Source organism: Pseudoliparis swirei, chromosome 16 (genome assembly GCF_029220125.1).
Source record: "Pseudoliparis swirei isolate HS2019 ecotype Mariana Trench chromosome 16, NWPU_hadal_v1, whole genome shotgun sequence".
In the NCBI taxonomy this organism is placed as follows: domain Eukaryota; kingdom Metazoa; phylum Chordata; class Actinopteri; order Perciformes; family Liparidae; genus Pseudoliparis; species Pseudoliparis swirei.
Window position 1 is genome coordinate 10,969,318 of NC_079403.1, and position 27,791 is coordinate 10,997,108.

General features: G+C 43.8%; 1 protein-coding gene across 3 annotated transcripts in view; it reads right to left on the reverse strand.

The window, feature by feature from the left end:
• arfgef1 (ADP-ribosylation factor guanine nucleotide-exchange factor 1 (brefeldin A-inhibited)) overlaps nucleotides 1–25,803 on the reverse strand; it is a 56,372-nt gene extending 30,569 nt beyond the window's left edge. For 2 of the 3 annotated variants that reach the window (XR_008834002.1, XM_056433458.1), the window contains exons 1-7: nucleotides 25,478–25,803; nucleotides 7,765–7,795; nucleotides 4,707–4,869; nucleotides 4,387–4,533; nucleotides 3,308–3,487; nucleotides 2,766–2,819; nucleotides 416–764 (exon numbers count right to left, since the gene is read on the reverse strand). Coding sequence is in view for 2 of the 3 variants with exons in the window: in XM_056433458.1 (XP_056289433.1) it covers nucleotides 416–764; nucleotides 2,766–2,819; nucleotides 3,308–3,487; nucleotides 4,387–4,533; nucleotides 4,707–4,869; nucleotides 7,765–7,795; nucleotides 25,478–25,601 (1,048 nt within the window). In the remaining variant the exon portion in view is untranslated. The remainder of the gene's footprint in view (nucleotides 1–415; nucleotides 765–2,765; nucleotides 2,820–3,307; nucleotides 3,488–4,386; nucleotides 4,534–4,706; nucleotides 4,870–7,764; nucleotides 7,796–25,477) is intronic. The other variant, XM_056433459.1, reaches the window with a different exon arrangement.
• Between the last annotated feature and the right edge of the window lie 1,988 nt (nucleotides 25,804–27,791).

A 27,791-nucleotide genomic window follows, 5' to 3' on the forward strand; every position in this document is an offset into this window, starting at 1 on the left:
GGATTTCTTTTCTTTTAATGAAATTGCACAGAATGTCAACAGTGAGGCTTTAATCGAGCACATTCAGGATGTTCAGAGGAACACGAGAGGTTGTTATCACCAAACACAACCAGCACAGAATGTAGACACAGCTCAGGAGATAAGAAATGTTTTATACATGTTCTCTGGCTGTATCAAGTGCTCGTATGGAGCCACAATTCATTTGAAGTAAATTGCGTTTGTGTCTTTGGACTATTTCCATTTCTTCACTTGTTAAAACCTTACATCGGGGAAGATCGTACTGTCACATGTGGAGGGTAAATTCCAAATTGCAAACCAACTGTTATCATAGTCATTTTGTCTTTTATGGTAGATAAAAGAAAATCATGATACAGTTTATAAGAATATAGGACAATAAAAAAATTCCCTGTCTTACTCTGTGCTGCTGTGGCTTGATCTGCCTCAGTCTGTTCATTCTCAGCCTCGCAGAAATTTGAACCATTTTCTGGATCTGGGCTCTCGTTGGGGGGCCCCTGCTCTCCAGGCTCCTCTTGCTCCCTCTGCTCGTCCTGCTCCCCAGACACAGACCTGCCCTCCGCGGCGGGTGTCGAGGGGGTGGACGGGGTGGATGGGACGGTGCTGCTCGGGGTTGGAGAGGTGACGGCCCCGTTGGCCTCTTGGGACAGACCCTTGACCGGTGGGTGGATGTGGGCCTGGAGCTGGGGGGAGTCCGGCTCAGTGTGCTGCCGGTGCCGCTCTCTCTCCAGCTGCTTTGCTTCCTGTAGCTGTGAGGGGCGAACGAACACACACAACACACACGGAGAACACACACACACACACACACACACACAGAAAAAGACAGGTTAAGAATATGTAAACAAACTCATAACAGCAATTACCAGTTTAGATTCCCTGAGAGCTCATTGAACCCAAAGCCACAACACTTCCAGATGTCAAAACAGAGAGCAAAGACAACACTTCTTATATTATTGTCTAACATATACAATGTGTGAGCATACATTAGATGTGTGTTCTTGGAGATGGAAATGAAAACACACTCACTGAGAAGAAGTAGGACATGCTCCTAAAACAGCAATGAGACAAACTTTGTGGAATCGATTCATGCTGGCTGGTGTGAACTTGGGCTATTTTAGTCGGCTGGTGGAAGAAGGTGTTTCGGATGGAAAGGGCTCATACAGCCGTGTCCCGGCCGATGCGCCACGCCTACCATGTGTGCATTGCTTCTGACAAGTACTGGAAAGTGTTGCTATGGTCATGAGCTAAAAGTGGGTCACAAGACATTTGCACACGGTTGTGGAGACAATGCGTGACCGGAGTGAATACTGTGTTATTATAGATAATAGATGGCGTCATGGCAGAGGAAAAGTTTGGTATCGCTACTGCTGATCTCAGAGGGGAAGAAGTACTTATGTGCGCAGTTAAACGCCGATACAATTTCCCTCCCAAAAAAGAGAGCGCAAACAATTACAGGCAGTGGAAGTTCTCTCAGCCAAGCTAAAGCAAAAACAGCCCACGGTGCATTTTCAATCCAAGTGCCTTTGGAGAATTGTTGGGCTTAGAAATAGGAAAACAAAACAAATGATAGACTTGAGTGACTCGAAGAAGAAAAAGCACAATAACTTCAGAGATTCAGGGTTACGGATGAAAATATAAACAGTGTGACACATTGACAAAACAGGTTGGATATATGGTGATCCTTCCATTTGCAGCAGACTAGCTTTTCCATTAATAACTGTAATTAACAGTATACATCTGCCAAGTGCAGAGAAACTGGGGGGGTCAGGAGGACTCTGTTATACAATCTGCCTTGTACAGAACGTTATGTTTTAAAAAAAAAGCAAACCAACAACTGCAATTCACAACTACTTTATACACAAACTTATTTGTATTAAAGTCCCTGTTGTCTTGTTTTCAAAACCCCATTTCCAGAAGCTGTTCTATGCTAATTAAATGAGAATGCTGCTATGATCACATCTAAATGTAAGCAACTCAATTCCATGACACACATTCTAAATGAAACAATTAGTATTGAAAATGAGGAACGGTAACAAGGCCAGACAACACACCTAAAGCTGGAGGGGACAGGCGAGACAGCGCAAACAAATTAAGCTCATTATTTAAATGCCACCTCAGTCGGATAGTGGAGGCTGTGCGAGAGTGAGCCAGACAAACACTGTGTGTGTGTGTGTGTGTGTGTGTGTGTGTGTGTGTGTGTTTATACCATGCTGAGCTGCAGTCAGGAGGATCTACACAGAAACACGGAGAGTGGATCTCCCTGTGCGGCAGCACAACACTACACAGGCAGTGACAACACAATAATAAGTCTGCCTCGTCTCCCCATCTCTACCCCCGGACTGCTTCTTTATGTTTCTCCGTCTGTGTTTCATTCAATAGCCGTCATTCATTGTTCTAAAAGAACTGTATTTGGCTTTTGGGGGGAACAAAACCAAACAAAATAGCTGTCAGGAATTAGACGGGCGTAGCCGACCTGCGATAAAACGTGTACCGCGCTCAGGTGCGAGTGTGAGTGCGAGCTAAAATGTCAATTGATGCAGGAAAGCGTGATGATTTGTAGGCAAGTCCACAAAAAGCCACAGCAAGCATATGATGGAAGAAGTACACAGCAGACCTGCTCCTGTGCAGGAGCAAAGGAGGCGAACGAATGAGTGCATGAATGGATGAGGGGGAAAAGCGCAACCACAGATACACAGAGAAGAGTTTGAGAGTTCTGATCAGGCAAGTCACGGCAGTCCTGCACGCTTTACCTGGCGGTCACGCTTTCTGGAGGCCAGAGACCAAGATAGCTTGTGATTTGTAAGCTATGTGTCCAAAAGGAAGGGTGGGAGGCAGGTGAGGAGGGGAAAAGTGTCATTCAAAAAGAAAAAGATGACATTAGAGCAAGCTTTTTTTTCCTGAAGGTAACACCGAAAATGTCCCTCTGGACACAAAGCAAACAGTAGACTTCAATTCATTAGTGGTTTGAGTAAACCATCAGGCAGAAAGCCTTCCCACAGAATATAATGTATTTCATCATATTAGCCAATATCGTATCATTAATCCGAAATGACCCCATGCCAGTTTTACATACGTTTAATTTGTTGCAGCATCTTTAAAATGCAACGACATTTCTTTTGTTAATGAATCGAACAACTTGTTTTATCCAATAAACACTATTTGGCTTTTGTTAGTCAAATTTCATCAGACAATGGCTCAAGGGAGGACTTGCCCTCTCGCTCACTTTGTGTGTCTTTCTACAGAAACAGGATTAAATGTTATAAGTGGATCTTTTCCAGACGGTTGGACATACTGCTTGATTCTCCATGCGCGCGAAGATGACGTTGAGCATCTGCGTGAGCGTGGCCTTGGCCGTGGTCTGGTTGATGAGGTTCTTGCTGGCCAGGTAGATGTTGTAACACGTGCGGACGGCCTGCAGCACAGTACCCTCGTGGATTTCTATGTGCTGGGAAGTCACCGCTGTCAACAGAGCCTGGAGGACAGAAGGGAAGACAAGAGTTGTCCGAGTGGCAGAGACGGGTTGAAAAACGTACAGATACTAAAGTATTGAACAGGGAATTACTAGATTTGATTGGTTAACTCGGGTCAGGTTGGGAAAACACTCAAAAGCAAAAAGGTACCATCTATACAGCAGAATACATTTTAATACACAATTGATCATTTTTTAAACTCATTTTCTGTTCCTTCACATACGTTTTTTCTGACGGTCCTTGGGAAAGTTTTAACATGTGATCTCATAATTTGTAAAATATGTCTCTTAGGCCTTTTTCACATGAGTGCTGCACTCCATAAAAGCTCTGGACATTTGACATGTCAGTGTTATGTTCAAAAACAGCCCTGAATCTTTTGCTCAGTCCAGCAGGAACCGGTTAACACTGCAAGTGTGAATCACTAACAGATAGAGCATATGTTCCATCTATATAAAAATATACGATAAATACTGCAAATAGTCTTTACTTGGTGTGACGATTGGGTACAGTGTCTACTGCATTCACCACGTCACTCTTTAATTGCCTCTTTAAGGTTCTCCAAATATCTCCAATTAAATTATCACATTTATAACATAATTACACACCAACTAAATTACTCTTTTCAAACAACTTATTGATTAATGATTTGCAGCTACTTCTAACGTTGTGAATGAATGTAATTAGTTATCAATATGACTGTTGTATCAAAGTTATACAAATAAACTGTAATCTGCTTTGGGAATTATTACGCGTCTGTCTAATGTGTACGCCGCCAAGTCAAATTCCTCGTGTGTGTTACACACTTAGCTAATAAATGTTTCTGTTTCTGTTTATTGTGATGCTGGATTAAAGAGCCCGAAAGTGAAGTGTGATGTTTGGGCAGACGGAGACAGCAGCACACCTTAATGATCTGTAGTTGCACGCCCTCATCCGTCTGCGGCCCTTGGAAACAAGCGCAGATGGTCTCGATGATCCGGTCGATGAGCTTCTTGCCCGGGGCCGTGTTGTCCGGGGCGCTGCCCGTCAGGTGGCCGTACGCTATCAGCTTCTACAAGGCAGAAGCAGGCGCACACACACACACACGCACACACACTATATGACCTGCTGGGCTGTTCTGTCTACATTCTTTTTGCGGTCCCTTAACAGGACTTGCTTTCGGCAGCCATGAGATGTGAGCGAACACATTGAGAGAGCTGCAGTCCAAGGAGTCCTGCCACTGACCTGTAAACAGTCGAGCGAGGTGATGACGATGCGGGGACATTTGGACTGACATGCCAGCTCAAATGGCAAGAAGTACTTGTCGGCCTCAATGAAGTTGGTCTTTGATTTGATCGGCGGTAACGTGCTGGAACCCGATTTTCCTTCTTCACTGGGCGGACTAGAACTGAACAACGCAGAGAAAAATAGATGAGAAGAACACAGCGACCACACAGTCCAGTCTGTCAACTGGAGTCACTAGAAAGAAAGCAGGGTTACAACTAAATAATCAACCTGACACAGTGCAAAGATTGCCATGTTTCAACAACCTCCAAATGTTTAGCATCATGTTCCTCTGGGAAAATGCTGAATAACAAAATCTTTATTACACTGAATTCAATGTAATGCCTGACTGCTTCACTCAGTCTCTCTTAAGGAGGGGTAGTAGTCCCAGAGGTTTATTATTCATGCTGACAAAACATCTCCTGGTCTTACATCAAACGATACAGAGACTTTTTTCTGTATATTTTAAGACCAGAGAGACGGACATTAAATAATAAGGACCATTGCTCTCAGCAGCCATTGTGTCTACGGCCTCCCCAAGCACAGCCACCACACCCAGACTGCACTAGCTGGAATAAGAGAAGAACAGAGAGAGAGAGAGAGGGTGACAGATAGAGAAGGAGGGGTTGCATTGTTTATGTCTTGGCAATAAAAAACTATGAGTTCAGCTCTTTTAAAGGGACAACTTCACCCAGTATAGCAGGGCACAGTCATGGAGAGAGACAGGAAGAGAGGCAGGATGAAGTGCCTCCTAAAGGGGTAGGAAGAGGGGGAAGAAAAAACAAAACAAAAGAGAAAGCAGGGAACAAGTAGCACAAATTAAAGAGGAATTAGAGTGAGATCAAAAGAGGAAGAGAGAACTTAGGAAAGGAAGTAAGGGAAGGGAACAAAAACAATACTACAAGAGCAATCAGAAAACAGAAGAGGAAACGGGCACCGAGTACCGCCGATTAAAAGGGGATAACGACTGTACAAATATATAAACAGTAAAAATAAATTTTAAAAAAGCAAATCTGTCTTACATCTCATCATTTTCAAAACCTTTTAGACAACACGATTAAAGTGGGGCAGAGATTGTAACGGGCCGCCACTCTGCTGGCTCATCTGTGTGGTGACCCAGTCTCCACCTCTCACTGTGGTGCTGTGTGTCTGCTTAATGTCAGCTGGCCTGCTCTCTGCCTTATAATCAGCCCAACGTCGCACTTAGCCTGCTTATAAAACATAATATGGCCATTAAGCGGGCCTCAGTCAGACAGTACGGTCTACAGCCAAGACCCCCCCCCCCCCCCCCGGTGCCACAGCAGGGCGCTTCATTTAAAGCTCAGCAGCACCTATTTCATCACAGAAGTGAAGACAGATTTGTAAATCAATATTATATGAATAACCTGATGAGATTATACGTTGTCTTATTTGGTGGGCGCAATATTGACAGGTATCTTTAAAGGTTGAGCTTGTCAGTTCATCCTTGATCTTGAAAGGGACAAAGGCATGACCCCCGTCTCCACTCACGGTGCCCGTACTCTCCTTTCAACAGCGCCGCGTTGCACCTTCTTCTTCAGCATTTGAAGTTTGCTCAGTTGCCATTGAACTGTTGATGAAGTTGCTCGCCATTTTGGGATGTACGCATATTTGCTTTCTTCCAAAGAGTAAACCGAGGAGATCAATTACCACCTGGAGCCTCAACTGGTTGCTTGGCAACCTCACAGTGGCGTTAATAGAAGCAGAAAAGCCCAAAACAACAATATATGTTCGCGGTACGCTTTGGTGTTTGCATGTATTTAATACACAAAATGAACTTTACAGGTGCTTTTTCCTTCACAGAGCTGTTTACCATTCACCCAGTCCTTGATTTAAGCTATTGATAACTACGGGTTGTCAATAAGCTCATCCGACTCTTGGGAGGAAAAGCAATTTCCCAAAATGTCTAACTACGCCGTTTACTGTATTTGTAAATCATTCCACGTGTTTGGTAATAACATTCCCTTTATTGTTTATTAAGAATGTCCTAAACCGATTCCCACATCTCTGTATATTAATATATGAATTAAATATCACAGTGTGTAAACTGACAATATTGCTAAGGGATATCTGGTCCTTTTATCTACGATATAACTGGTTTCTAAATTGAATTAAAAACAAATCTATGTTATCAAGAATAAATTATTCTGGAGTGATTCCAAACTACGCTGTGATAGATATTGCCCATCACCGCTGATATTCTAAAGACATCCTTGTTAAATCTGGCCTCGTTTGCGACTAAATACACAAAGGGAAACAATTTGCATCAGACTGCAAGCTCACACAAAACATATATTTGTATTGCAGAGTAGCACCGCGAGACTATTGCATCTATGGAACATGAAACATAGCAGAGTCGTAAAGTGCCCGAGATGAATCCCAAAGCAATGGCGTGTGTGTGTGTGAGTTGGGTGTGGCTGGCTGCACACAGCTTCCACATCTATCCGTCTTTGATCGAGCAGCCCTGACCTCAAGGGTAACATTGGGATGAAGACGGTTTCTGCCAGGTAATGCTAATTTGGAGTGAATGGAAAAGCTTGAGAGAGATGGCGGTGAATGCAAAAGGAGAAAGGGACAGTGTGTGAGGGAGGGGGGAAATACAAATTAAACGGCATGAGGGGGACGGGATGAGGAAGAGGAGAGGTGAAGATGATGCTAAGTTTCATTCCAAGCTCACGTTATTTGGCAGCCCACACGCGAGCCCACCAAACGTGACCACATACACAGACTCCCAAAAACAAGACCAGCATTAAGCAGGGTTTCATAAAGAAAGACATTAATAAGAAGACAAGGGGCTGCTGGGAAAAGGCCAGGGAGGGAGGGAGGGAGAGAGAGACACACACACACACCTAATCCCCTTTACTAGACTGAACACAGGAGAAAGCACCGAGAGGCCTGCAGTCCAGCTTTGAATTTGACAGACTGAACAAGCAGAAAGACACAAAACCAATTAAATGACCCTCAATGCCGTATTGTGGGATGTAATTAATAAAGCGCTTACCTTAATTTTTCTGATTCCTCTTTGATTTCCTCTGAAAGAGGAACAAAGAAAGGGAAAATATGTTAAATTTGTCAAATACGAGCAGTATGTTATTCATCTTATGGCACCATTGGGAGTAGAGCACATATCAGGCATGACAGCACAAAGCATCAGACTTCTTTATGGAGGACGCTTTTTAGAAAATCAGATCAGGAAGCTGAATCTGTGTGTGCGTTTGTGTCCCCTCACAGCTACACAATGTGCTGACAGTACATATCTGCAAATATCTGACATGTTTTGCACTGTAGCTCCAAGAATCACACACACACACACACACACACACACACACACACACACACACACACACACACACACACACACACACACACACACACACACACACACACACACACACACACACACACACACACACACACACACACACACACACACACACACACACACACACACACACACACACACACACACACACACACACTCGTGTTGCCATGGTGATGTTCTTGTTGAGGCCCCAACGCCGTGCAGAAAGGAGCCTGATTAATTTATTTCCTAAGCTGCAGCTCATGTAATCATTATTCACTCAGGCCAACATTTGTTTATTTCCCAGATCTACAGGCATGAAAGAGGTTGTATGAACTTGCTGAGCGCAGGCACAGAGGAGCAGAACAACCAGAAAGTGGCCTGAGTGAGATAGAGAGACAGAAATAGAGCTGCAGCGTGCACAGTAGAGGCCAATTGGTACAAGACATTAAAGGGAGTCGTCAATGAAGAAGCTTTTTAAAACGGTGGCAATCGGCAAAGTCCTCAATGAACTGCACTTGTCTGTGATGGTCGGGAAAAACACCAGTAATGCAATGACAGCCCAATTATTTCACTGCTTGAAAGGTTAACAATAGTTTCAAAGAAATCCACTTGGCGGGAATATTTAGCACTCGACACTCGGTGGAATTATATTACGGCTGGGTTCAAACACGTTGTACGGTACGACCCACAAGGGGAACCGTCACGAGCAGAAGAAGCAGAGCCAAGAGCCCTTTTGGATTTGGAACCGCAAATCAATACATCCGTTCCATACATGCAGTCCCTGTGGATCCAAAGCCAACATGAAATCCAATTACATGTAATCCCGTCATCTTTTCATGGCATTATCAAGTGTGTGTGTGTGTGTGTGTGTGTGTGAACCTCGCACTTCCTTCAATGCCTTGTTACCCAGACGACTACAATGAAGAGATTCACTGATTAATCGATCTGTGGATAAGTTTTATAATGTCCCAGACTAATAGTCCAAAATTAAATAATAACATGCACAGTAAAAAGAAAAAAAAGAAAGATCTTCATGTTTGAGAAGCTGCAAATATTGAGTATTTTCCTTGATAGATGTCATTATAATCAATCACTTAACAATTGGGCTGCCTGCAACTAACAATTACCTCCATTCTTGATTCCTATTTTAAGATTATTCTCTTGGGAAGCATTGAATTTGAAATGAATGAAAGTTCTGGCTCAGGTCGAGTGTATGAAGCCTCAGATCTACAGATGAGAGATGCCCGGCAGTGACAATTTACCTGTAATAATGATGGCAGCGTTCTCATATTACCTTTAATCTTTTGATTTTTACTAAAGGACATTGTTGAAAAATGTCTCATAATATTGTGTTTATTCATATGTATGTAATATGTAGCTCATGGGGGGAGTGGTCGTCCTAAGACCATACGGTACCCGGTTCGAACCACGCTCTCCCCATAGTTTGCATGTCGAAGCGTCTTTGAGCAAGACACTGAACCCCCAGTGGCTCCCAGGGCTCTTCACAGCAGCCCACTGCTCGTAATGATGAATAAAGTACAGTTTTAATGTTATTCATATCATCGCAACTCTCACCTCACATTTGACTTCTTTCCAGGTAAAAGCTGGCACTTAAAGCCATACTTGTATGAAACGGTTTTGGTTCCTAAGAGAGAGTGGCGACTTCAACATGAAGTCTTAACTTTAACTGCCTCTTTCTATCCTGAACATACACGTACGACCTGCAGCAAATACATTGTTCAAAGACGTTTGTTTAATCACCACGAGTGAAAAAAACTATTTCTAATATCAACTCATCTGGGAATCTTCAAATTATTTGTTTTGTCTGACCAATAGGCCACAACTCAAGAAGTATTTAATTTACCATGATGAAAATACATTTTTTTATTTCATCTTGTTTCGCATATCTGCTTCAGAAATTACCCCAGCAATTAATAATTTATCATCAGAATTGGTGTCGATTAATTTTCTGTTGATCGACTTTCTAATTAATTGACTACTTGTTTCAGCGCTAATTATCTCTAACATGAATACTGCACTTTGAGAACAATGGAAACTCATGAATGTTATTGCTCTGTGTATTTCCTGCACACGCACGCACACACCCACACACACCAAAAACAAGAAGGCAGGCAGGGGAGCACACGAGCAGCCAGTTTGGTTGGAGGGGTGCGCATCATCATATTGCCTGTCTAATTAACCATCAGATAATTAGCTTGGCGTGTCAGGAGGGTTGATGAGGAATCGTCAACCAAGGACTTGAACAGGGAAACCATGGCAACCGTGGGTGGTGTTGCTGAAGAGAAAAAACAGACCTGTAAGTGCTGGATACCCCGGGTACTGGGCAGACGCAAGCCACAAATTAAGGCGGTGGAATCACATCGGACCTGCCAGCTACCGGTTTCAAAACTAACACACACAGAGTGCAGACATATGCCGGCAGCCAGGCAGCCGAGTGGGACTGACACACACACACACACACACACACACACAAACGGAAGGAATGACGTTTTGAAAATAAGAAAAAGGCACAATAAGGTCAATCCCACAACTTGTTTAAACGGACTAAAATAAACTATTTTATACCGGATTTTTTACATTATTTAAATCAGACGCATCCCAAAACAGCTCATTATTGTCTGATCAGATTCCCGAAAATAAACCAAACACTGGATCCAAACTAAAAGAGTTCTTCACTGGTGGAAGAAGAGTTACACTGTGTTGACAACTTAAATAAAACAAACTCTTCAAACATTTCTGGTGTTCTGCGGTCTTCCCGTTCAGAATGTCTTCTGTACAAACTATGAGGCCAGCAATGGAAACCTGTTGACGCTCATTAGCCCAACCCCTCTCTCTCCCTCAGCTCTGAGGCCCTCATACTAAATACTGCCGACCTTGAAGACGCCGTGTTCCGTGTCCTGGTTTGTCCGACGCCAGGACCCAGTGTCAACAAAGCACCACCGCAGCAGCAGTAGCTGAGTGTCGTGGGCAAAACATTGAGCTGATGCAGATGACGCTGAATGGCTCACCACTTCCTAATCTGATGAGCTCAAATGAAAGAGACCAGGGGCTTTCGTGAAACAACGAGTGAGACTTTGAAAGAGGGAAACTGGAAATGTAGAAGACTCCCACAAAGCCAAGGATTGGTGCATTCGTTGCAAAAAACAGCCATCTCCACCCAGCCATTATCCTCCTATTACATCAACAAAAAGGCACAATGAGGTCAATTCCTCCACTACAGGACGACATAAACTATTGATTGATTTATACTGCATCGTTCATTATTAAATCATGCTGACATGCAGGCTTGCTTTTGCTATATCATCACAATCCTTGCAGGTGAGAATTAGATTTCTGTCCCATCCTTAAAACAAACACTGAGAATATAACACTTTTTACCAAACCCCAGTGGGGGATTGGATACATAAGGCCCCTTCTTTACCGACCGAGCCGTCCTGCTCTCCCGTGAGCGACAGACCAGACCTCAACACAAAGCCTTTGACAGCTCCATAATGTATGAGAGCAGCCGGCTCTGCCCTCAATCACCTCAACCATTCCTCTCATCTTCAAGGTAATCGTTCCCTCTTACACCGACTTTGACCCAGATATTAACAGTAAGACATTAAATATGCATTAATATCAGCACACAGCAAATTCCCATTTTGAAGATGCTCATTTTAGGTCTACATTTTAATTTATTTCTTCATCAAGAAGAAAGACGTGAGCCAGATACGTCTTGGAATGTCCTATTTCTCTGGTGTAATATTGCATTGGCAGACCGCCTCTCGTGCTTGAGCAGCAGTGTCAACAAAGACAAGTGAACCAGTCCAGTCCTGACCAGATACGGTGCAAATGAGAGCTTTTTACTCTGGTTCGAGTTTGCACGACCAAGTCCCATACACCCTGAGGTTGTCAGCTATTCAAAGGCCCCCTTGAAAGCTGCCTCTAACCTAGGGAGAAGGTCAGTCAAAACCTGGCTAATCATTTCTCCCCTCTTCTCTGGAGCGACCGCACTGCACGCCTGGATAAAGGCGAGTGAGCACAGGGCGATTTTTAAGAAATAGGAAGTGTACAAAATAGACATGCATGAATGCAGCCGAGCATAGGCACACAGGCAAGTCAGGTCCACCTCCCCACTGTCAAATGGTATTGTAATGGTATTGTAGCACCAACCGTATTAATGACCGTTGTCCTCCTGATGGGAAAATAAAGCACTTCCTGAATTTCAGAAAACATTCAGCCCTAGCTACTATCTTAATAGCATGACACACACAGTTAGAGTCAAAACTTCCAACCATTATTCCATGACTAATTTATAAAACATATCCTTATTTATTATTGGACACACACACACACACACACACACACACACACACACACACACACACACACACACACACACACACACACACACACACACACACACACACACACACACACACACACACACACACACACACACACACACACACACACACACACACACACACACACACACACACACACACACACACACACACACACACACAAACAAAGACAAAGACAAAGACAAAGACAAAGACAAAGACAAAGACAAAGATCAGCCTTGTGACACGGCAGGCATATTAAAGCGAACAGCCTCGGTCCCTCACGACAACAGTCTGAAAGTCTGATATACGACACCTACACAACAAGGCCCTCCGTGAAAAATAAATGAGATGAGGATGACGTCAAGGCAAAAATGTCAGCACCTCAGCCCAATGTCAGCTCACGCAAAACAAGCAAATGCCACCCCGGTCAGCTCGGCTGCTGCACTTGGGAAACAAATAGCGTGGCACACGGTGTGATCAGCACGGTGCATGAAGACCGGGGGCCATATGACAGCGACTGAAATACTGCGGGAAGGATAGCTGTTATTCTGAAAGACAACAGGCACGACAACCTCACACTCAGCCGCTGAGCTCGACAGTGAGCAGAGACTTTACACCATACATGTTTCAAAAGGGGCTTATCAGAGATCCCTTCAATCACAATTGCACGCAGCTACAGCAGAAGCGGATCATGGCTTGGATAACCGCGGCACAATGGTGTCGTCAGCCACTAAGGATGCAAATATGCAGCCGTAATAGATGAGGCTGATGAATCAGCAAGAGGAGTATTTGGCAACCCTGTGCAAAGGTTAGAAGCAGGATAGATAGATAGATATATACTTTATTAATCCCCAAGGGGAAATTTGTCAAAATTGATTGTCGCAGGGTTAACACTTTAAATCCTTTGGAAATCTGGAGGAAAATCGAAGCCGAGCGAATGTAGAATGTGCTCCCCTCGTGTAGCAACTTCTACCAAAATCCCCGGAGCACCGCAGCTTCCACCCTAATGCTCCGAACATGAGTTAATGCATGTGGAGGAAAGCAAACGGCGTTGCTCAAAGGTGTGCATGCATATTCATTAAACTTACCCTGAATAACCAAACGCTGCAGAGAGGCTAAAGCTATGCCGTGACGGCTCCAGGTGGAGGGCGGAAGCTGCACCACATGATGATGCATTTTAGAAAACACAACATCCATTCACACAAAGCAGAATGCCAGTCTGCTTTCAGGAAGCATCACATCAAAGTCCGACTGCGTCTCGAGGCAGCGTGACATAACAAGCTGCTCGCCGTCTCTCACTGCTGACGAAAGCTGCTGGCTAACTTGTTCTTCTTGTTCTTCCTGGGGAACACCCGGCCTTAGTGGCATGACAAAGCATTCCAGCAGCAGCTGAGGACCCTCTTGGGAGTGGGCATCACAGGTCCTACCCTCCCTGGATGTGTGTGTGCTCATGTAGTGTGTGCTTGTGCAAGAGGGCATTAAGACAATGCAATGCCTACTTGTTACTTGTGCTGAGGGGAAGTCCTGGAGTTGTACTGTTGATGTTTTTAACGCTTTCTTTTCTAGCTGACTGCAAGTGACCAGCACACAGTGTCTCTGACCAAACTGAACGCAACAATTGCTCTCCAATTGAGAGAGCGCTTCGCCGTGGTGTAACTTAATCTCCAAGTGCACTGCGAGTGGTTTCCCCATGAGGAGGAGTCCTCCTCGTCTTGTTTATCTCATGCATGCACAGAAGGACGCATATGGGCATGCACGCCTGCTGTGATACAGTCCTGCCAAAGGCTTCACACCATTCCACAGACCAACAGGGCCGCTAACTTGCACAGGGAAGCACCAAGTAAGTCAGGGAAGAAGAAAGACTGCTAGCAAGTAGGCATGGATGTAAGCAAGGCCTGATTTGAAATACACCAACACATTTGTTAGACCTCAAGGGTGCACACAATGTTTTACGGTCAGTAAGACAACTTTTTACTTATTTACAAGAAAACTCTCCGAGGCACCTTTAACTTTAGTTTTTTTGAATATGCAAATGGTTGAATACTACCATCATTTCCTCATTGGGACTATCCACTCCACTCAGTAGTACTGTTGTGAAAGATGGTTTAGAAAAGATTAGCATTTTGGTTCTCTGCTTAAACAAATACAGAACCTCATCGTAGGTGCAGTCCGTCTGCAGGATGATGTGTAAACAGAAGCAAGGAGATTTATTATTATTATTTCAACCCAAGGGGATCTGCCTGCTGACGCATGATGTAAATGTCGACTCTTAATTCAAAAATAAATACCTGGCTGCTATATGCTTGTTCATGCAGCCCTGAAGTTCTACTGCAATATGTGTCAGGAATACGTCATTGGTTTTCAAAGGTGTACAAAGAGAGACGTGAACCTGGAGTGCAGGGGATTACAATAAACATAATACTGCAGATGTATTTATTTATAAAAGGCTGTTAAAGTAGGCATATCTTATCAATGAAAAGGGTTTGAAAACAAGAGTAGCCATCTATTACCAAAGCATATCACGGAGCTGTCTGATAAAGTAGTCCGACTCACATGCTGGAGGCTCATATGAGTGGTATCATCCTTTAGAGGAGACTTCACTGGGGCGTGAATCCTTGCAACGACACGCCTCGGAGGCTGCACTAAACTGGGCAAATAAACTTGATGACTATCGCTGTAGGATGATCACTAATTATATAAGTACACACACACACACACACACACACACACACACACACACACACACACACACACACACACACACACACACACACACACACACACACACACACACACACACACACACACACACACACACACACACACACACACACACACACACACACACACACACACACACACACACACACACACACACACACACACACACACACACACACACACGGCGGGAGGGCCAGAGATAAACAGACAGCTCTCTGGAGACACTCCGCACGACGTCACGAGATCAGCAGCAAGAAAACAGCCTCGCTTGGGAGGGGGCTCAGATGAAGAGCGACGAGAGAGCAAGGGGGAAAAAGCAAAAGAAAGCAAGGACGAGGCTGGCTTAAAAAACAAATCCGCAATATAAACATGTCTCTTATCAGTTCTACAGTTCAATTTAATTTATTTTCCAGAAATACAAATTGCCTTTACAATCTGTACACATACAACATCCCTGTCCTATATCAGATCAGGAAAAACTCCCCCAAAAAACGTAACAACGAGACTTACGATACTGTACTCGAGTAGCCTTGTAATGTGAGCACACACACACTGTGCCTTGTGTGTGTGTTTGTGTGCCCTTTGAGTGTGTGTGTGCTCACATTACAAGGCTACTAGAGTACAGTATCGTAAGTCTCATTGTAACACTGTTATAAGACATGTTTGGTTCTTTCTGTGTGGCTTTTGGCATTAAAATCCTCAACCACAGACAAAAGAAAGAAACAATGCAAACACTCCCAGAGAGGGAGAAATGTTAAGGAATTAAAAGCATCCTTATCACTTCCTGCACTATGGGTGGGTAAAAAAAAAAAACACAACGCACATACTCCTTCCTCATGGGCTCCATACAATCTTTAAACACACAGAGGCGAGATTAGAGGTCACCCTCTGACTCAGTTTCCATCACCTGAGCGAGGAGCTGGAGAAACACCATCCTGCAGCATTTACATTTCAAGGAGCTCAGAGCGCATCTGCCTCTGGCATGGATCCCGTGATTGGCTCCAACCACTCCGTATACAGCGATCAGCTTTAATTCAATCCAGCACCCGATTGCTTTCACCTCAGTAAAACACGGTGGTCTCGGTGACTGCGTGTCTCCGGAGAGGAGAAGCTGACTGTGCAGGATGTTCTAGCAGGTAATGAAAAATAAGATGTGTGGCTGGACTGGATAAGAGAAAAATAAACCGCGGAGACGAGAAAGGAAGCCTCAAGACTCAGATGGACATACACTGGATCTATGATGGCGCAAGATATACAAAGTATAGTCTTATCTTCAATCAGTGTCCAACACTGACCCCATTATTGAGGCTGTTAACATGATCACGTCTCTGGTGTGTTTCTAAATAAAAGAAACAGCATTTTGAGAACAGTTGGCAAGAAGACAATGTCCACAGGCACAATAATAAAGACTACACTGTAGCTTTGGGCCCCAAAGATGATCTGTGGATGAATCGATGTGTAGGTGTACATCTCCACCGCCTACCAAACATAGATAAACACACGGCAGCTGCGACCACCACGCAGAGCCTGAGAAAAATCAGACCCCTGACATTTCCATTGTCTGGGCTGAAAGGAAAGGTTGCACGGCAGGAATTACATTGGGAGAGGGCAGAACGAAACACTGTCTGGGCTACCTAATCGTGTGTGCGCACGCATTACATCGGCGTGTGTGTGTGGCCAACCACCCTCCTCACTCGCACATGCATAAGCCTGCGTTTAATCACCATGCCTGAATTAGGACTCCTTTTCTTTGCCACACGGTGACAAACATCGCCCTCCACAAGGCCTTGATTACTCAGCTGCTGGCTTTGTTATTGGATTGAATTCATTTAAAATAACTCCGCTGACACATGATTTGGCACTTTCCTGCTCCAATGCTATGAATTGCACTTTCCTGTCCTTGCTGCACACGTTGGAGATAATAGCCGGTCAAAGGAAGATGAATATGTGTATTGTGATCTGCCTCCTCCTCAGCTCCTTCAGCCAAAGTACTCTTTTTCATACAAAACTGCCCTCTTCTAAGTCCCAGCATGCTTAGCAGCAAGCCATGGTGCAAATCGATACATGTCTTCAAAGAGGATTCAGTAATTTGTTTGACCATTTAAGTTCCACAGGCTTAACTGATGCTTGGGAGCTTGCGTTGCGATGAGACGCACGGTCAACTTACTTGCTGTGCTACTGCCTAAAGGAAGTTAGAGTCCTGTATGTGTGCTTGTGGGGGAAAAAAACTGTTCTCCAAGTAGCGTGAGTGAGCCCATGTTAGCATTGGATATGCAGCTTTCTGCCTCTGCAGCTCGAGAAAGCCAACAGGTGGGAGAACCCATCATGTTGTTGTGGAAGACGGTTAGCCATGCTGGATAACGTGGGAGAGAGAATGGGGGAGAGAGAGAATGGGAAGAGAGAGAATGGGAGAGAGAGAATGAGCGAGAGAATGAGAGAGAATGGGGAGAGAGAGAATGGGAGAGAGAATGAGAGAGAGAATGAGAGAGAGAATGAGAGAGAATGGGAGAGAGAATGAGCGAGAGAGAATGGGGGAGAGAGAATGAGAGAGAATGGGAGAGAGAGAATGAGCGAGAGAATGGGGGAGAGAGAATGGGGGAGAATGAGAGAGAAATGGGGAGAGAGAATATGGGAGAGAGAATGGGAGAGAGAGAATGGGAGAGAGAATGGGGAGAGAGAATGAGCGAGAGAGAATGGGGGAGAGAGAATGGGAGAGAGAATGGGGGAGAGAGAATGGGGGAGAGAGAATGAGAGAGAATGGGAGAGAGAGAATGAGCGAGAGAATGGGGGAGAGAGAATGGGGGAGAATGAGAGAGAAAATGGGGGAGAGAGAATGGGGGAGAGAGAATGGGAGAGAGAATGAGAGAGAATGGGAGAGAGAGAATGAGCGAGAGAGAATGGGGGAGAGAGAATGGGAGAGAGAATGGGGGAGAGAGAATGGGGGAGAGAGTGGTACGACTTGCAACCAAAGGTCCCACGGAGGGAATCAAACCCGGGACGTTCTCCGTGGGCTGTAACCACTCGGTTCCCACGGTGCTGCTTCATGTTCACTTTTCGTTCATGTTTTGTAAGACCAGCTGAGCTCTGAGTTATTTTCCACACAAGAATTGCACTAATCAAAAAACAGCACTGACTGTAATCAGTTATAACAAAACATGCATGTCCTCTGGAAGGGACCACTGAACACATTTGACCAAGTAAGTACACTGGCCAAAAACAAACTCAAAAGGGTATAAACACTGTTTTGGTAGGAAACATTTCCTTTAATTTCAGTTCAGCTGTAAGCTCCCAAATCCTTCTGGCTAACATTGCATCCCTGCTGAAACCTATTATTGACATTCATCTTCATCCCCCCACCTCCCTCACTAATGGGGATGAATTATTTGCAGGAATAAAGATGATGGATCAAAACAAAATAGATACTACAGATAAATACAAGAGGAAATAGAGAAGAAGAGAGAAATGGGAGGTTTTCACTTCATTTGCAGCCTAATAAATATATCACCTGTCCCGAGACTGAAGCAGGCATCAGTGGAGAGAAATACTGCATTATGTACGGAGGTATCGGTGTAAGGAGATAAATAAAGAAACAGGATTGTAAAACAAAAAAAACACTCTTTTCTTCTAAAATTTAAATCGTCTTGTCCATGTCAATGACATATTTTTTTGTTGCTTTCAGAGCTTTCACTGCTCATTATCTGAATACTAGTCAACCTTTGGGGTTACAAGCAGCTTTAGCATCTGGACTTAGTCTGCAGAGGAAAAAGAGACACAAGCCAGGCGCGGGGCCTCACCCTCTCTCGCGTCTCTCTTTCCTTCAGGGAAATGTCAAAACAGATTTGACTGTGGAACAATTTGTTGCAACACCTTTACCAGACTTGTTAACACATACAGCATATTAAAAAAAATCAGGTAAGGCCTCTTATACTCTTTGAATTGAGAACTTGCAAAAGGGCTTTTATTATTATACTTTATTACATTTTAACACTGTTAGGAATAATCGCAAATAATCGTGAGCTGAAGCCCAACAGGCTAGAAGGGCAAATGGATCATTTACAGCTTCACTTTCTCATCCTCAGGAATGCCTGCCACTTTCATCAGCAGGTTGTGCCTCCGCTGCACTGGTAATCAGAAGGAAACTGCCTGCTTTTAAACTTCTGGCTTGATAAACTTCTTTCAGGTCGTCAGGTGCACAGATACAGAAAAGCTTTGAGTATTCGGCACAAACACTCGGAGCTTGCGCTGACGGCGGCCCTCAGCTCCTGCATGGCGTGTTTAGAGGAGGCTGTGTGGGTCTTCAGGATGTCGTGGTAGAAGCCTTAATTAACAAACAGGATCATTTATAGCCTGGTGCTTATCATGGTGGAGCATGTGGCGACGGTGGGGCAGTTTATCATAGAGGAGCATGTGGTGGCCATTCCTGACAATCGGAGGCATTGTTGCATTGGCTGTCCTGCCAAGTTCGCCAATGCCAAAAAAAAGGTGGCCCGTGCAGGCAGGGGTCTGATTGTTGGTGCAAAACAACAGCGTGCAAACTCTTGTAGTTTGTGCCTGCGTTTACAGTCGGTTATGCTACAAATTAGTTGCATTAGTTGAAGAAAACATCCCATGTATGAGCAGGAAACATTTCTTAATAATGAAAAGATTACAAATATGTAATCTGCAATTAGGGGATGTTAATGATTAATTAATCATTAATTATTAGCCTTTGATTATTAAATGATTACTGACCATGAAGTGGCCGAGGATCAATTAAGTTAATTGCTTAGTCACCAAATTGCTTTGTTCAGATCTTCTGAACTAAAGTGATAATAATATCTCCGTGTATGGCCAAAAGTTTGGGAACGCCATGTTCACTCCAAAGCTACAAAAACTATAATAACAAAACAAACGTGTTGACATTTTCAAGAAAAAAAGGATAACGTCGATGTGGACCAATGAATAAATTAAAGGAAACAAACAGGACTACTATGGCGTGCCAAGAGTCAGTGCACCGTGTCAATATAGCTGCCACCTCCTGGTTTATTGTTATTTATTTTCTCATACCAACCCCATGTGGCAAAGCATTCAGATGTAATGAATATTAAACCCCTCAGACAGCAGGCAACAAACCGCAGACACTCAAACTGTCAATATGCCAGCCAGCAATTGCTGACAAGCCAACTGACAACGATGTGGCTTACTCACAATACGACTTTCTGGCATAAAATGAACACACTGCTCTCACATACACACTCATATAAAACCAAAGGCAGGTATTTACCCCCCAGCAAACAATCCCAGACTACTTAACCGTACCTGTCCAATGTGAAACGACTCCAGTAAATGAAGAAGGAAATCAAATATTTAGAAAGCAATGAGAGTCGGATGTTTGTCTCAAGGGTTGGCCGAACAAACCAGGACAAAACATTGCTGAATAGTGGATGTCAGGTGGAGATAAAGATAAATCCAATGGGATCCATGTTGCTGTGTGTCTGCTTGATGTTAGTTGGTAATAGTTTAAAAACGTGATAACAATTAGACTGCCCCCTCCGATTCTGTTAGTCGACTGATTGATTGTTTTCTCTCGTCGATTAGACATTTTTATGATTTTCTGGATAGCCCATCTCTGGTCAAAAAAAGATTTTAAATGATGTGTTTTTGCGATTCTTTGAGGAGAAACACTTGTATGAGTGTTAGTCAACCTGGAATTTCTTTGATCGAGGACAGGCAAACAACAATAATAAAGCTATCGGCCCGTACTTATTTTGTCTACACGAGAACACATTAACCACAACATTTAAGCTACAACCACGGGTATTGAGTACATCTTTTTTCATCGATGGTCAGTGGGAAGAAAGACAAGGGGAAAAAAACCCAGACATATTGAGTATCCAACAAAGCTTCAGACGTGGTGTAGTTCTCTTTCCAGAGACTGAATAGAATATGCATCTGCAGGTAATGGGACTTGACGGGAGGAACGAAGAAAAGGTTTACAGGTTGCTGTGACCTATGCAGCTGACCCTCCGATCATACACCCTGAGGGGAGAGATAATGAGCAATGTGCTCAGCAGGACTCCACTCCTCAAATGACGACTATCCTGGATACAAGCTCTCACTCCTCTTCGCCTGGTAGCTTGGACAGAGTTCCCTGATTTAGCTCGTTCCCTTCACAGTGTGACTACTTTGCAGTCGCAGTGAAGCCCACGTGAGCTTCTCCAGTCAAACAAGACAGGTTGGGTTAAAAAACAATGAAACCATCCTTTAAGCCAGCATCACGTGAAGCAAGCTAAGCGTGACAAGAATGAACCGAAACCTGTATGTTCGCCTCCTACAGGTGAGAGGCAGATACAGCTTGAGGGCCTACGATAACTTGAGTCAACGGTCAGCTTTCCCCTCCGTCTCTTCCTCCAATCAGACAGCTCCTCTCAAAGAAACCACCGATGTGCTCCAAGGATATTAGGACTCAACACCGCCACTGTATAGAGTGTATGATAAATTGAGACACCATTCTTTTTGGGAAACTGCTGAGCGACATTTTAATGATCAAAGAGAAAGGTCAGTTTGGGAGAGAGGAGGGTGGACTGTCTAACAAAGGCAGCCTAGCCAAAGCCGTTTCCCTCATTCCTATGCATTAAGACACTGCAGTGAACCCTTGTGTTACACAAGGGAAAAGAAATCAAACAATACTTGTACATAGTTCGGCACAGTGAATAACAGGAGAACGTTCAGTGGCAGTAAAGAGGAGACTCTGGCACAGGAGCTCTCTCCGAGATGTCTCAGAGCCCCAAGAGCTAGAGGGGATTATGTAACTCACTCAGTATACTCGGTCACCGAGTCGTTTTTTATATGCACTACTACTGTGCCACTGTCACGCTCGTTACAGAGATTCTCATTTTGGAGGTTTTTAGAGTACGACTGAGCCTCAGTGTGAAGTTCAATCCACATAGACCGTTAATTATGCTGATAAATGGTACTATGTCCTTTCTGCACTGTGCTGCCACACAGGGTTTTACCTCAGTATTGTTAGTCTGACCTGAGGAGATCATAAAACAGTGACGAAAACTGCTTAAAGAGAAAGTACGCCCTGAAATAGAATTCAGTGTCAACTGGTGAATGTTGATCAGTAGCATAGAGACAGACTGTAGTGGCGATGACATCTGGAGACAAAATATGGTGCTGCTCTCTAAACCAGTGGTTCTCAAATGGGGGTCCGCGTACCCCTGGGGGTACGTGAAAGCACTCCAGGGGGTACGTGAGATTTTTAAAATCTATTTAAAATTAGCATCCATTCAAAAATCCTTTAAAAATAGTTATTTAATAAATATTCAATAAAACACAAGTGTAAGTTCATAAACTGAATTGTATATTTAGTAGGCAATTTAATTTAATTATCCTAAAAACCCAGAGTCTCCCCCATATCAGGATGGTTTGACCCAACGTGGCACACGCTAACGGTCATGACCGGTCTATCACTGCCGGCTTTTAAACTCAAATAATGAAGTCGTGGTTGAAGCGTAGCAGCAATGCTGCTGAAAACACGAAGGGACAAGTGCCAAAGAAGGCCAAACCAGAGCCGGCAAAATCCCGTCAGTTTTCAGACGACTATGTTTTAATGGGATTTATGTCCACGCAGCGCCTCCGCTCCCATAACGCGCGCTGCGCGTAGGGCATCAAGTCCTGAGGGGGCACCACAAAATAGAACACGAGATATATTTAATCGCTCAGCCCCCCCCCCGTTAACACTTCTCGGGTCGCATCGCTCTGCCGTGATGCGCCGACACATCCGCGCACACAGGTGAGCACGCTCTCTGGCAGATATATTCAGCAAACTGAACGAACTGAATGTGTCTCTGCAGGGCAAGGAGACCAGCATTTTGACAAGGTGGGTGGCTTCCTGAAGAAAGCAGAGCTGTGGAGCAGGTCCTCTGCAGAGGGAGATTTCACCTGCTTTCCCCATGGATGCTTTTCTCTCTCGTGAGGATGCGGACAGAGCTCCAGTCAAGTCGGTCATTGTGGGACATTTGACCAACGTGATTAAAGATTTTCATTCCTACTTTCCTGACATGGAGGATACATCTGTACAGCTGGATTGGGTGAGAAACCCATTTCTCTTGTCTGAAGCAAACAGAAGCAAGCTATCTGTCACTTATCAGGAAAAACTCCTGGAAGTGTCATCTGACCGTGGCCTCCAGATGAAGTTTGCCACATCCACACTCACACAGTTTTGGGTGTGTGTGAAGCAGGAGCACCCTGACCTGCCAGAAAGCTTTGGAGCAGCTACTGCCCTTTGCCTCCACATATTTATGTGAGGCCTCCTTCTCTGCAATGACTGTGATCAAAACAAAGCAAAGAAACAGACTGTGCCATGGAGAAGAGCTTAATCACAGCAGTGGCCTCGCTGCCACCAAGACTGACAAAGATCCTCAGTGAAGCACAAGCACAAGTTTCTCATTCAAATGTAAATGCTAAAGCATTCAGTTTAATGCAATGTTCAGTGTTGACAGTTTAATAAATCCGACACTGATGGCTGTGTATACTTTTTTTTTACCAAAGATTATTTGCGCTGGTTAGGGGGTACTTGGCTGAAAAAAGTATTTCACAGAGGGTACATCACTGAAAAAAGGTTGAGAACCACTGCTCTAAACAGTAAATAACTGCTAGGATGCTGTATGACAGTCAGCATTAACGGCATGTTCTTGATTGTTTTCTGACTCACATTTGGACAGCCTGCATTTCAAGAAAACCCATAGGGTGGTCAATTCACTTGCAGTGACAAATTGTGTCACCTGTTATCATCAATGCAGGTCTTTATGCTCTGATTCACATGTAAAGAGAGAATACTGACTCTCCAATGATGACTGGGGCATTATATGGTGTATTTTTCTTTAAGACCCATGCTCCAGAGCCTCATTCTTTCAGTGAAGACTAACCTCATTTCTCTAGCCTCTCTTTACTGTTGCTAAACAAACAAAGTGGGGGGAGGAATATATGATGTGTGTGTAGGTGGATTGTTTTTTACAAAACATCAGTGCAAGCCTTAGCCTCGGTGTATTGGCCTTCAAGGCCATTTTAAAACGCCACAACAGCTGAATGAATCGGTAAAGGCAGCAACTGTCAAGCCAGGTTGGATGTCTGGCTGCTGCACAACATGGAGTCATTGTTTCTCTGGCAGTGTCATATTACTCCCTTTTGCAGGACAAACCCCAGCTTGTTCCAACTCAGAACAGATTAAAAACAAAGTCTGGCATGGAAAAACAATATCCATGAAGGTATTATACATGTAAAATGCTGCTCTGAAAATTTTTGTTTTAAATGTTATTTAGAAAATGTATATTTATTATTAATAGTCATGTCGAGAAGGTGTTTCGGAAAATACACCTGCTAACAAATGGTTTCAGAAAGCTACCACATGTAGCTCAATTGAAAGCGGGAGTTAAGTGATGTTGACTTCAAAATAAAAGCACGGTCGATGTGACAACAACTGGCGTGGATATATGTGCAATATAAAGTGACGGTTTGTTATTTAATATTAATTATTTTACAGATGTATGTATCCTTTCAGCTTGGTATTTAAATATCTTTCATTTTGATAAGTACCACGTGTATTTCAATTGTATTTTATTTTCGATCCAACCGGAAATCATCCATTACCAGAACCATTAGCTTGACACTGTTCTATAGCATCGAGGTGCTACTGACAGCTGACGCCTTCTGACTTCACTGTCCCAACTTCTCCTGTAGTTTCACAACATAATAACGCGTATTAGCGCCCAGAGAGTTCAATGATTACACTGTTTATTGCATAAAGGATTCAATAGAAAGGATAAACTGCCATGAACTCAACAGGCACGGCTACTAGCTTACAGGTCTTGTGCACCAGGAAGAGACACAAACACCTCACGCCTCTATGGGGTTAAACGCGTAAAATAAAGCCGTCTAAATGAGTTTAGTACACACTTGGTGAATGTTTACGCGTTGGTTATTGCTCAGTTTGATACTGAAGGAGGATGCAGCCGTAAACAACTTAGTTGTTAGGCCTGTTCTCACGTCGCTACTAGTTTGGCAGCATCGGTTCAGTGTTGCAAACACCCACCCCTTCTGCACCATTTCCGTGTTTGATACGGAATGCTAGCCCGTGTGCCACGTCCATTAAATACGCAGGTTTGGCTGAATTATAACGCCAAAACAAGACGACATTAGCGGCGGGGCCGCTTAATGACCGGTAGTGACACCGCGTTGCCAAACGCTGCGACATTGCAGGATCAGCGGTTAATAAGTGAGCGGCTGCATGACGTGTCTAAATCAATGAGTCCGAGACCAGACATGGAAAAATGTGCAGCTGAAACAACACAACTTACCAAGTGCCACCTCGCAGGCTTTGCGCAATTGCGAATGGTGAGCCTTCTTCACCTCCTTGTCGGCCAGGATCTTTTCCAAAGCTCGTGTGAGGAACATGTTTTTCGTCTTTCTGCCCTCAAGCATGTCGCACCGGAATTTGGGGCGAGGTGTGCCTGGTCCCAAGAGGGGGTGGGGGGGCTGCAGCCGCCTCGAATAGAGATGTAGTCCTTTACAAACGTCAGCCTCGGAGCCCTTTAACAGACAAACATAAATAAACACGGAAGGTGGGGTAAATCCCTCAGATTTCCATTAACGACCTGCCTCCTGCGCCATGTTGGAGAGAGGAAGCGACGTCACGTACGTCGAGAACGGTCGGGGAGAGAGAGAGAGAGAGAGAGAGAGAGAGAGAGAGAGAGAGAGAGAGAGAGAGAGAGAGAGAGAGAGAGAGAGAGAGAGAGAGAGAGAGAGAGAGAGAGAGAGAGAGAGAGAGAGAGAGAGAGAGAGAGAGAGAGAGAGAGAGCGCTTTCGTGCGTATGCCGACACGATATCATTAAAGTCACATGTAAAATAACATGTATTAATATATGGATGTTACGAATTAAACCAAGCATGCCAGCATCAATGTTTGCCAGATTTTTGCAGAATAAAATTTGCCACTTTTCCACTTTCAGTGTATGTTCATTATACATGCATTTTGTTGTTGCGTTGATATGTGGAATGAACAGGAATATTGAGGATCCAATTTGTGATATTTTTAACAGCTACATTACAGGTATATTTAAAAATGAATTTAAAATGTTGACATTAAGAAGTAAAATAAGTATTTTTGTTATGATTAGATGATCATATTAAAAAATATGGGCATATTTACTGCTAGACATATTGCAGATGTAAACACATAGAAACAAAATACAATTCTACACAATTAACCTCACCTACGGAAGTAGTCATTTTTTTTCCGTGATCATAAATCGAACTTAAGCCTAGTCTTAAAACATGAATACCGTATTTTTTGCACTATAGGGCGCACTTAAAAGCCTTTAATTTTCTCAAAAAACGACAGTGCGCCTTATAATCCGAAGCGCCGTATATATGGATTCATTCTGGTTTTGTTTACTGACCTCTAAGCGATTTTGCTCACGGCGCTAAGTCAAAATGTTTTAGTACGACTTTGGTAAACTACAAAGCCGCACCGCTTGCAGCATTACGGCTACCGTAGCCAGGAGCGTCGCGGGCGACCCTGGGTCAGGAACGCTACGAGACGTAGATGGCTTATAGGGTGTTTATTCAAGGAACATAGAACAAGCTACTGTTGGCCGTAGCCTACGCCAAAACGACAACAAACCGCCGTGAAACCTCAAAACCAGCTTCACGTCTGCTCCGGGTCATAGCTCCGATCCGAACCCGCGGAACACAACAACACACACACAACAACATCACTCGCTGTCCAATCACAGACACGCCTCACAGCTACCAGCTCGTGAGACGTTCACTTACATCCGGACATAACATTTCCTCAGTCCGTTACAATACTGTGCTTCACCATAATATTACAGTGTGTGTATAAGGATCCCAAAATACAACTGAATAAGGTTGGTAGTTATTGTGAATACGCTCATTAACGTTTGAATAATGTTGAGAATTATTGTGAACGCGTTTAATAAAGTTTGATCGACTGACTTATCTGACTGTTTTTTTCCGCTTAATGCGCCTTATAGTCCGGTGCGCTTTATATATGAAAAAAGATCGAAAATAGACCATTCATTGACAGTGCGCCTTATAATCTAGTGCGCCCTATAGTGCAAAAAATACGGTACCTCACATTATGTTATTGTCTCTGGTTATTATGTTGCATATATCTCGTTATCTTCTTGTTCAACCCAACCAATACTTTGCTTAATGCGCCACATCATCAATGACTGTACCTATGTGCTTAGTTAAAATGCATTTTACGGCCTTGAGGAACACTTAGTAAAGTAAAGTAAAGTTCAGCAGCAAATACATCCAGGAAATCTGGCAATTTGACAACACAGATTTGGTAGTTGTGGGCGGCAGCTTAAATGTTCTCTTTGGGAAGTCTTGCATGTCAGCTCCACCATTTGTGAATCCACAAATAAGACCAGAGCCCCAGAATTAGAGAGTGGAAAAGAAAAAGAGGAGGGTGTTTGTAGCGCTTGATTTAAAGTGTTGTGCTTTTCACGCTGTGACTCATTGAGCTATCGCATGTAAACGAGTTTATCATGATAAAACGCAGGCAACATGTGGAACATACAACTATGGGATACACCTCCTGTGACATGTGGCTTTTTTCAATTAAAGAGAAATGACAACATG